Source organism: Argentina anserina, chromosome 3 (assembly GCF_933775445.1).
Source record: "Argentina anserina chromosome 3, drPotAnse1.1, whole genome shotgun sequence".
Taxonomy (NCBI): domain Eukaryota; kingdom Viridiplantae; phylum Streptophyta; class Magnoliopsida; order Rosales; family Rosaceae; genus Argentina; species Argentina anserina.
This window is the reverse complement of record NC_065874.1, coordinates 8301996-8313336: the sequence shown is the minus strand read 5'-3', so window position 1 is coordinate 8313336 and position 11341 is coordinate 8301996. Positions and strand designations below refer to the sequence as shown.

General features: G+C 36.8%; 1 protein-coding gene, 2 long non-coding RNA genes and 1 pseudogene across 4 annotated transcripts; 3 read left to right on the top strand and 1 right to left on the bottom strand.

Annotated features, from left to right (window-relative positions):
* On the top strand, positions 1 to 798 carry LOC126789377 (uncharacterized). Its single transcript, XR_007671526.1, has 3 exons — positions 1 to 123; positions 524 to 589; positions 689 to 798. It is a non-coding gene; the product is annotated as an uncharacterized LOC126789377 (long non-coding RNA).
* Positions 799 to 812: 14 nt separating this feature from the next.
* On the top strand, positions 813 to 3862 carry LOC126789375 (uncharacterized). 2 transcript variants are annotated; one of them, XR_007671523.1, is made up of 10 exons: positions 813 to 1003; positions 1128 to 1193; positions 1282 to 1364; positions 1812 to 2068; positions 2255 to 2294; positions 2440 to 2499; positions 2665 to 2943; positions 3050 to 3257; positions 3368 to 3493; positions 3640 to 3862. It is a non-coding gene; the product is annotated as an uncharacterized LOC126789375 (long non-coding RNA). The 2 variants fall into 2 exon arrangements; XR_007671524.1 differs by lacking the exon at positions 3640 to 3862 and having other exon boundaries at positions 3368 to 3511.
* A 4568-nt stretch (positions 3863 to 8430) lies between these two features.
* Positions 8431 to 9172, top strand: LOC126786965 (cysteine-rich receptor-like protein kinase 10). Its single transcript, XM_050512919.1, has 3 exons — positions 8431 to 8519; positions 8615 to 8801; positions 8846 to 9172. Exons 1-3 carry the CDS (start codon positions 8431 to 8433, stop codon positions 9170 to 9172), a joined length of 603 nt encoding a protein of 200 aa, XP_050368876.1.
* An 811-nt stretch (positions 9173 to 9983) lies between these two features.
* Positions 9984 to 11155, bottom strand: LOC126786964 (uncharacterized protein At4g26485-like; annotated as a pseudogene).
* Positions 11156 to 11341: the final 186 nt, after the last annotated feature.

Below are 11341 nucleotides of genomic sequence, written 5' to 3'. Positions count from 1 at the left end.
GCCTGCAGAGACGAAACGCCCTTGATCAAATGGCGGAAGGGCGATCTGATCGGTTCCGGAGCCTTTGGCCGTGTTTACATGGGCATGAATACTCAATCCGGAGAGCTTATTGCTGTTAAAGAGGTCCCCTCTTTTTTTATGCCATTGGATTTGTCTTGTTTAGACATTTAGGTGTTGGTTCTGGTATTGGTATTAATGGAGGGGTTTTCTTCTATTGAATCTGGGGAAGTGGGGAGCTTTACTAGAAAGGTTCAATTGTGGCAGTGCCTTTGTTCTGTCTTTGGTGCTATATATATATATATATATATGTTCTTGGTCGGTTTGGTTTCCTTCTTTGACATTCTTTTGGTTGTCCCTTCTAGGTTTATATAAGTACGTTTTAGTTGTGATTTGTTGTTGTTGTTGTTGAGACTTGAGAGTGTGTTTTTTTTTCTGTTTTTTTTTAAATACTAGTAGATTTATAATCGATTATTGATGTATAAATTTGTGAGCTGGTTTCGACCTATGATTTTAATCCATGTAGGCTCCTAACAAGGTGCTTCAAGAAGAAGTGAGGGTTTTGGAGAACCTGTCTCATCCAAAAATTGTTGTGAGTGGGAATTTCTTTCATCTATTTTAATTGCGTGAGTTGAACTGTTCCACATTCTTGACCCTGTACTTTTTTTTTTTTTTGGTTTTTACTTTTTAGAGATGTTTGGGAACCGAGAGGGAGGATAAACCTTGACTATGCTGTTGGAATATGTACCTGGTGGATCCATACAAACACTACTGGAGATTTTTGGATCATTTCCTGTTCCTGTAAGCTTTTTGTTCACTAAGGTTTTGTTCAGTAAAAGTTACAGAAAGTGCAGGCATGGTCTGATAGTCCCTTGTTCTCTGGATTGGTTATGTTCATCATTTTTTATCTGATTTTTTTGAGCTGGTAATAAGAAGATTTACCAAGCAGTTGTTGCTGGCAGTAGAATATCTACACAAACAAGGAATCATACATGGGGATATTAAGGTGCCTTACCAGCTACTGATATAATCTAATCTTTATAACGGATGCATGTATATATCTGACACCCTTTTTCCTAATAATTTCATAGTGTAATCATGTATAATATGTTTTGCTTATATATTTTCAGGGAGCAAATATCCTTGTTGGTAATAAAGGGCGCATTAAACTAGCAGATTTTGGTACATCCAGACAGGTGGAGATGAGTTGGTTTAGACATTGCTTTACAGTTGCTTTCTATATGTCTAGTGTTCATTATCTAATTGTGAGGTGCACTATCTCAGGCAGCCGTTTCAGGTGCAAAGCCTACAAGGGGTACACCATACTGGATGGCTCCTGAAGTCATTTGTGGGACTGGTCAGGACTTGTAAGCCTTACTTTAACCCTTTCTCCATTTACTATATGCTACAGGCATGCTAAATTGCTAATTGATTATACGTGAGATGTAGCTTATTTTGATATTTTGACTCTGGGTAAAATAGAGAGAGAGAGTTTATGGATACTTTGATAGATTGAGAAATATACAAATAATAATGGTAAAGAGGAATTAAAGTAAGACATATAAAAGTAATAATATAAGAAAGCAATGTCTAATATGGATGTATAAGTTTTGCTTCGGACTGCTCTGTAGAACTATATTTGAACTATGAGTTCCAGCTTGTCCTGAGCAAGGAAAAGATAAAAACAGACACACAGATAGCATCAAATAAACTTCTAAAGGTTCTTTGTATGTAAATATTTAACGATACAAATACTTCTTTTTTTCTTTTATGTATATTCAACAATTTATTTATGGGATTTTCTAGCCCTGCAGATATATGGAGCCTTGGATGCACTGTGATTGAGATGGCCACTGGAAATCCTCCTAGGAACCAACCGTTTGAGACAGTAATCATTTGACATACTGATAGCTTCATATTAATATAAAGTTCTCTGTCACAATTGTTGCACTAACGATATGTTCCTTTAGGCTGCTTTCTTTTATTGTGTAGGGACAAGCAAGTCACATCCACCAATCCCTGAGCATCTTTCTTCTGCAGCTAAAGATTTTCTGAACGAATGTCTGAAAAAGTATGCTAATGCTTATGTTCTTGCTGATCTTGTGATTGTTTTATATGTATGTTATGTTTCTTATATAGGTCGTATGATCATGTAGCATTTTTTTTTGGTCGGAAATATGATCATCTAGCTAGAGTACTGATTTTCATGTTCCAACTAACTTTTTAATTGGAGTTTCTATCTGCTTTTTAATGGTAGGGAACCAACTGCAAGGCCATCCGCATGTGAGTTGCTTAAGGTAAATAGTAATTGAAATCTGTTAAGTTTTCCTTTTCTGTAATGTATCACTAAATATGTTTCTGTTGGGAATTTGTAGTGTTTATTACCCAATTTTTTTTTTTAACTTCATGTATTCATACGTCTTCTTTATCAATTGCATGCAGCATCCTTTCTTAACTGAGAAAGAAGTGGATTCTCAGGATCTTTCTCATTCTGCTGTCATGGTTGGTGTTTAATGTGGCCATACAAATTGTTATGCTTATCATTCACTATTCTATTGCTTTCTTCTCACATACACACATATGGACATCAATGGCACTTAATTTGCTTTATTGATACTGAATTCCTGTAAATGGTGTGATGAAGTTATAAATCTCATCTCGAAACAGGAAGAAGAAGTGGCATCCTCACTTTGCCAAACAAATTCTGATGAAACTGCAAGCATGTGGACGACGATGCAAACTCTGATTTTTTATCCCATCCAGCTAGTGGTGGAACTGGAAGAGTGATTGTGGAGGGAGCCATTAAACAAGTTTTTTCAAAGTTTTTAAAACTCTTTAAGAGGTCGAGAGGAACTACAAGAAATACATCAGATAAGTTCAGCTATGCATCTATCATGGTGGCCACAGAATAAGCTCGGCGAAGGGGCATTTGGAAATGTTTATAAGGTAGTTGAGGTTTAGATAATGAAAACTTTATTTAGTTAAATAAATAGAAATTTTGGGAGTTGTTTCTCCTCTTGAAGGATTTCTGTACTTTGCTTTATCCATTCAGGGAAAAATGGTGACTGGACAAGAAGTAGCTGTAAAAAGTCTTTCAAGTACTTCAAAACAAGGAGATTCGGAGTTGAAGAATGAGCTGATCTTGCGTGAATTCCAACATCGAAACATTATTCAGATGTTAGGATTATGTATTCATGGTATCGAAAGAGTTCTAATATACGAGTACATGGTGAAAGGAAGTTTATACAATCATTTATTTGGTAGGAATATATAATATGACTTTAATCTTTAGTGACCTTGGAAGTATTTGCTCAAGAAATAATTATATCTCTGCACAGTTATCTGATGTTGTTAACTACATATGGGACAGGTTCATCCAGTGACTTGCTACTAAATTGGAGTAAGCGCTTCAACATAATTGAAGGAATCGCTCAAGGATTGGCTTACTTGCACAAATACTCCCGAACGAGAGTAATTCATAGAGATATAAAAGCTGGTAATATTCTACTTGATGAGAAGAAATATGGAATCACAAAGAACTGAAATAAATAAGAACTTGAGAGCTACAAATTTTCAATGACTAAAAACATATAAACATCTATCTACCCTTGTATGTTTATACTGATTTCTCTTGTCCATAAGACTTGCAGGGAATTGTCATATATATAGCAAATGATCTTTGGGATGATTAGCATGCATGTTGCTGCATGTTCTCCCTGCAAGTTCTCCTCCAATACTCCCCCTCAAGCTGGATTGAGGGAGTCTCTTGATCCAAGCTTGGCAAGCAGATAATTAAATTGGGCTGTAGACAGAATTTTTGTGAAAATATATGTCAATTGATCACAAGATCGAATGTACGCAGTTTGAAGCACCTTTGACTGCACTTGATGTTGAATAAAATGACAATCCACCTCTATGTGCTTGGTACGTTCATGGAACACTGGATTTGCAGCAATGTGCATAGCTGCTTGATTATCACAATGTAATGTAATAGCAGAAGAGCAACCAATCCTTAAATCTTGAAGTAAGATTTTCAACCAAATCAGCTCACATGTTGCAGATGCCATGGCCCTATATTCAGCTTCAGCACTTGATCTTGCAACCACACACTGCTTTTAACTCTTCCAAGTCACTAAGTTCTTACCAACAAAAGTGCAATAACCAGTTGTTGACTTGCGATCCAATGTATTTCCAGTCCAATCAGAATCTGAATAACCCTCAAGAGTGAAATTACCATTCTTTTGCATATAAATGCCTTTAGTGACAGTTCCTTTCAAATATCTCAAAATTCGTTTAACAAGCTGCAAGTGAGTGGATGTGGGAGCATGCATGAACTGGCTGACCAAACTAACAGCATAAGAAATGTTAGGACGGGTAATGGTAAGATAAATAAGCTTCCCAACAAGTCTTTGATTCACAGAAATGTCAATTAAAGCTTCTCCTGGATCATCAAGTTTCAAGTTGCTAGGAAGTGGAGACTAAGCAATGCTACTGTCCTGCATATTAGCTTCTTCCAAAAGATCCACAACATACTTTCTTTGGTTTAGAAACAGTCCAGAAGATGAATGATCCATCTCTATTCCAAGAAAGTACCTTAGAGAACCCAGATCTTTAATGGAAAATGTGGAATGCAAAGTTGATTTAAGAGACACAATCTCATCCTGACTGTCTCTAGTAATGATCAAATCATCAACATATACTAAAAAAAATCAACCTACCAGCACTTCCATTTCTTATGAACATAGATGAGTTAGCATGGCTTCTCTTAAAACCAAACTTGAGAAGAATAGAACTAAGCTTGGAATACCAAGCTCTTGGGGATTGTTTCAAGCCATAAATAGCTTTATGCAATTTGCAGAGAATACCAGGTTCATTCTCTTTATCATGTCCTAGAGGTAATCTCATGTAAACATCCTCATCCAAATCTCCATGTAAGAAAGCATTTTTGACATCCATTTGATAAAGAGACCAACCACTATTGATAGCTACAGAAAGTAAGACTCTTACAGTATTCATCTTTGCCACAAGTGCAAAAGTCTCCTTGTAATCCACTCCAAATATTTGAGTGAATCCACGTGCCACCAATCTAGCCTTGTAGCGTTCAATAGTGCCATTTGAGTGAAACTTGATCTTATATATCCATCGAGCTCCAACAACTTTGTGACCCTTTGGAAGTTGAACAAGACTCCAAGTTTGATTATCATTTAAAGCTTTCAACTCTTCTTGCATAGAATCTCTCCATACTTGTGACTGATTTGCTTCTTCAAAGGATTTAGGTTCTCTAAAAACACAAAATTGATATAGAAACACAGAGTGAGAGTGAGTTACCTTGTTAAGAATTACAATATTCCCAAGTGGATGCTTTGGAGTATACATTTCAAAACCCTCAAGTCTAACATTAGGTTTCCGAGTCCAACTAGGATACCTTCTTTGAGATTGCTCTTGATCTCTTACATCATTACTTTCACCAGTATCTTCGTCTGCATTATGATCAGTATTGTCAATATCATGTTGGCTAAGAGAGGGATTAGATGGAGTCATGTGATCAGAAGAAGAACTTGATAAGGTCTGGCCACTTTGTTCATCATAAACCTCTCCATTTTGCTCATCTGCAATATGATCAGCACTGTGTTGCTCTTCACTGATAATAGAACTTGGTGTAGTAATATCAAACATAAGCTCCCCCTTAAGATCATTTTCCTTGGATTGAAAAAAAAAAGTGAGACTCATCAAACCTTACATCTCGAGAAAAAATCAACTTTCTAGATGAAGGATCATAACACTTATACCCCTTTTGGGATGATGAGTAACCAAGAAAAACACATTTAGATGCTCTCGGGTCTAGTTTGTCACGATTGTGTGCTAGTATATGAACATAACAAACACAACCAAAAAATTCTCAAATGATCGATGTTGAGTTTTCTTCCTTTAAGAACCTCAAATGGTGACTTGAATTCCACGACCCTACTAGGTAATTTGTTGATGATATAAGCAGCAGTTTGGATTGCTTGAGACCAAAAACGCTTTAGAACATTTGCCTGCAACATGAGAGCTCTTGTCTTCTCCAACAAATCTTTGTTTTTCCTTTCAGAAACACCATTTTATTGTGGTGTTCCCACACAACTTGTTTGATGCAAAATTCCTTGATCACTTAAGTAATTTTGCATAACTTTGGATGTATATTTAGTGCCATTATCTGATCTTAAAATGCAAATGGAAGAAGCAAAGTGATTTTAAACAAGGTTGTGAAAATCTTGGAAACATTTTTGTACTTCATTCTTATGCTTCATTAGATAAACAAAAGTTGTTCTTATGAAATCATCAATGAAAGTTACATAGAATCTATAACCATCAAAGGAATCAACTCTTGCAAGACCCCAAACATCCGAGTGTATCAATTCAAAAAGCTGAGATGCCTTGGACATAGAATTGGAAAATGGAAATCTTGTAGACTTAGACTTGTGACATGTTTCACATTCATAAGATTGCTTACTAAAACTCGGAAAAAGAAAAGACATAACATGACTTGAAGGATGAGCTAGACGTAAATGTCATAGATGTTGAGAGGATAATTCTACAACAAGACCTTGAGAAAGACTCGAAGAACACGAAATGTAGTAAAAGCCATTAAGATAGAATCCTTCACCAATCTTCTTCCCTGATACTCGATCCTGAAAGACAATATTAGTTGTTGAGAAGATTGCAAGACAATCTAATGAGTAAGTAATTCTTCCAACAGAGAGGAGTTTAAATGGAAAAGATGAAACTAACATAATATTAGAATGAATGTGACTCGAGAATAACTTAAGCTTCAATTTCCCCAAAATTAGAACCTTTTTACCATTTGCAACAGATACATGAGAAGGTATTTCAAAAACATGAAAGTCACTCAAGTTGGTAGCATTATTAATCATGTGATCAGAGGCACCTGAATTTACAATCCAAAAGTCATTATTTTTGCACACATCCAAAGCAGTTGAAATAACACAAATGATACCTGGAATTTCTTCTTGTTGAACCAGATCACACTCAGCAAGGTAGCTTGCAAACTTCCCTAACATTGCAGTGGTATCTCCACCTTGTACATTCCCCTGCCTTTGCTGAACAAATGCTGCAAACTCATTAATGAGAGTAATTGGGTTTGTAGTATAGTTAGGCATCCCTTCTGCAGTTGAGAGGCAAGCTTGATTTGCCTTTGGAGTGAAGACAGGCTTAGACTGTCTCCTTACATCATGAAACTTGTTTTTTAGCTCAGGGTGAAGAATCCAGTAAGTCTCTTTAAGGTGATCAATACCTTCTCTCCCAATCTTCTCACAATGGGTGCACTTGAGATCAGGTCTTCTTCCTTTATAAGGTCTACTAGAGCTGGCAAAAGCTTTTGTTTCAGCAGCCTTCTCTATCTCATGACTAATAACTAAATCCACATTCATTACTGTCTTTCTAATCTCTTCTCTCTGAATTGTGTTGCAAACATTTGTGAAAGTGGGCAGCTCTGATGACATTAGAACATGGCTTCTCATATCTTTATATTCTGAGCCAAGACTAGATAGTAACTCAAAAATTTTGTCTTTCTCAATTCTCTTTAAGATCTATAAATTTCTAACTCATTCCATTTCACAGAAAGATTTTCAAGATGCTCAATGAAAGTAAGATTACTTTGTTGAGTCTCTGCAAGCTCCTTCTTGATTTGGAACACTCTAGCAAAGTTGTTCAAATCATCATACAAACCCTTGATTGCATTCCACATGCTCAGTGCCGAGTCCGAGTATTAAAAGATCTGCACCATCTTTGGTTCCATGGAGTTAATCATCCAAGCTCAGATGAGTTGATCTTGAGGTAACCAAGCATCATAATCTGGAGATGAAGCTGCAGGCTTCTTGATCTTGCCATTGATGAAACCAATCATCTTTCTTCCTCCAATAGCAAGAGTCATGGCATTAGACCATGAGATATAGTTGAACTCATTCAACAAGGTAGATGTAAGACGCAAGTTTGTATCTGTAGATTCAGATTTAGAACCAGAAGAGGATGAATCTGAAGCAGGACCAGAAGAATTTCATGCAGTCATCTTTAAATGATATGAGAAATAAAATGAATCTTAAGAAGCAGAAGCAGGTCCTATGAGGATCACTGCTCTGATACCATGAAGGAATATGGAATCACAAAGAAATAAAATGAATAAGAACTTGAGAGCTACAAATTTTCAATGACTAAAACCTTATAAACATATATCTACACTTGTATGTTTATAACTGATTTCTCTTGTCCATAAGACTTGCAGGAAATTGTCATATATATAGCAGATGATCTTTGGGATGATTAGCAGGCATGTTGCTGCATGTTCTCCACCAAACTGGCTGCATGTTCTCCTCCAAGCTGGCTGCATGTTGCTGCATGTTCTCCCTGCAAGTTCTCCTCCAATATGATGCACAAATGAATCCCAAAATTTCTGATTTTGGTTTAGCAAAGAGTTTTGCAGATGATGAAGAGACAAAAAGGACTAACAGAATTTGTGGGACTGTGTAAGTAAACAGTTCACTAGATCGTGGTCAGTTTTTGTTGCTAATACATGTATGAGTATATCCGCTGAATGCCTTCCCTTTTCCATTTGATGCAGTGGTTACATGGCTCCCGAGTACGCAAAGCATGGCATCTATTCCATGAAAACCGATGTATACAGTTATGGAGTGTTGATGCTTGAAATCATCAGTGGTAGGAAAATCAACAGCTTCTACAATAATGATCGCGCCGTCGATTTAGCTGGCTATGTATGTCGAAAACCTTTGTTCTTCTTGTTGGGTCAGGTTTTTTCGGTGATTTCAAAATTCTGAATGTGTTCTTGTTTCAGGCATGGGCGTTATGGAAAGAGGGTGCAGCGTTAGAACTAGTGGATCCAAAAATAGAAGTCTCTAGTAAGGACAAAGATCAATTGTTAAGATGCATCCATGTTGGTCTGCTGTGCACAGAAGAAAATGATGATAAACGGCCCACCATGTCAGATGTGATTTTCATGCTGACAAATGACAGAGTGCCTTTGCCTGAACCAACAATGCGAGCATTCATCATAGATGGAAATGGAGCAGAAACTACGTCCATCAATGGTTTATCAATACTTGGCCAAAATGAGACTGCATTTGTATATGAGCATCCTGTTTTTGTCAAGAATCGTAGATAACCGAGGAGATACAAAGCAAGTAAATATATGAACTGCTGTTGTTATGCCAAAGTATGTGATTCTTCAGTTGAATTCTTTAATGTATCATGTATGTAAGATATCGATCTTACTATGCTATTGTTATAAGCCCTGCACCGCTGTTTGTGCAGTTGTGCTCCAGTGCTTTCACTTGCCTATTTGTCCAGAATGGCAGAATCTAGCATTATCAAGTCTTTATAGTCTTTATGAGTAGTGAGCCCTGAAACTGTGGCAAACCTGAATGTGGTAGACATTCCAACCAGAAAATTAGATTACAGATCCCAGCTATTCTCTTATTTTCATCCAGTCTTCTAAAAATAACAGAAATTATTTTCATATAGCAGAAAATAGCAGATAATGTGAATCTTTCTTCACTAACCAAAGACAACCAAAAGAGGTCACTTGAATTTAGTTTACACAGCATTTCACATGCACTCCTGTAAGGCTATGGACTTGCGTTACAAGTAAGCAATTGCAACAATTGGTAGTAAATTAGTCAATTCCAATTGTTGAAACCAATTTAATAAATTCTGGCAAGGTAAAGTAAAATTCGTAATAGTTAGATAGCTAGACATGATGACCACTAGCTTAATCAGATTAAATGGAGCAGCAATGGTATTTCACAATATAGATGGTGATAACCAGAACAAATTCTTCACCAATATTGTGGGAACATAATAATTAAAATGAAACAGATTATTTTGTGCACCAGATGCATGAAAGGATAAAGGAGCCTGACTGAATACTCATTCAAGGCAATACGCCTGCAGCCTACCATACATTTCGAATACTATTAAACACCCAAGTCAGAACTGGTAGCTGGACAGTACAAGTAGTTCTTGGCAAATATGAATGTGCTAGACATTCCCACAGGAAAAGTTTGATCACAAATCCCAGCTCCTCTCTTATTTTCATAGCCGGGATAATCAAGTAATGAGAACCTTTCTTCACTAACCAAGAACAACCCAACATCTTCTGCTATATTCACTAACGTCCACTCGCTATAAGGATATGTTGTCTTGTGTGTCACATGAATTTCTCCATTTGTAGTCAGCATTTCCCTTGCACTAACAAAGAACTGTCTGACTAATCTCTTATGGAACCTGAAATAGATTGCAGTTAGCATATTTAAATTAGAAGATGTAATGGAAATGAACAAGGCAAAGAGGCACTGAAGAATGCATGTTAATGATGTAACAAATCTACCATATTTGAGTTGAGTTACGCTCAGACAAAGAGGAATCATTCATGTAGCCCGCTTGTGGAAAATTATAGAGCATGCAATCAAACCTCATGAAGGAAAGGTTAGGATGATAATGCATGTCACGAGCATCAACTCTATGAATGATCTTGCATCCCCTGTCTTCTAATTCCAGCAAGTTGGCCGTAGCTTTTGAGTAGTTCATAATAAGTGACCCTGCAAGTTGGTAGCATACATAGGAAGTCAGAGGGGAGAACCCTCTACTATAGACAGAACAATCAAATATTTTCTGTCCTCTAATCTTTAAACTTTTGAAGTACCTCTGGAATCGAGAGAAGTAGCAACCATGTTGTCAGCAAAGCCGAAAGCTCTAGCTAAGGATTGAGCAAAAGAGAAATCCCCCTCCCACTAACAGTATCTTCTGGGAGCTTCTGTAATGCTTAATCCTCCTTCCTCCCTCTAACTGTGTAAACAGTCTTAAACTCCTTAACGAATCTCTTAAACTGCTTATTGAATCTCTCGAACTTCTTAACCAGTGTGTTAAACTGCTTAGCTTGTCTCTCTAAGATACAAATCCATTCTCTGCTTGATCAGTGCGCGTAACTGCTTCTCCAATCTGTGTAGTGGATTGAGAAAACTCTCAGACTCCTTACTCAGTCTCTCTAAGCTAGACAAATCCATTCTGAAAAGCCTTCTAAAAACTTTGATATGTTCTTTTGGGGTAGTCGCATCTACTTATGTATTACCGTGCCAGCATGCCTCATCAATTTCCCATCAATTTCAAAATTAAAATGCTTTCGATTTATTATTTACATGCATATGCATGTTTGTAGTTCAAAGGACTCCTAGTTTTCTCCCCAGTCTGTTCATGTTCTATGTAAAGAAAACTAGGTAAAGCACCTTTTGGTTTGTCGATAATTATTTCTGTTTATGTTTCGTGCATAATTGAC

Excerpts from the sequence above, each read along its gene's own strand:
- LOC126786965 (XM_050512919.1), top strand. The coding sequence starts at position 8,431 with ATGAATCCCAAAATTTCTGATTTTGGTTTAGCAAAGAGTTTTGCAGAT. Across the intron at positions 8,520-8,614 it reads AACAGAATTTGTGGGACTGT|TGGTTACATGGCTCCCGAGT; the intron begins GTAAGTAAACAG and ends CATTTGATGCAG. Across the intron at positions 8,802-8,845 it reads TGTTCTTCTTGTTGGGTCAG|GCATGGGCGTTATGGAAAGA; the intron begins GTTTTTTCGGTG and ends TTCTTGTTTCAG.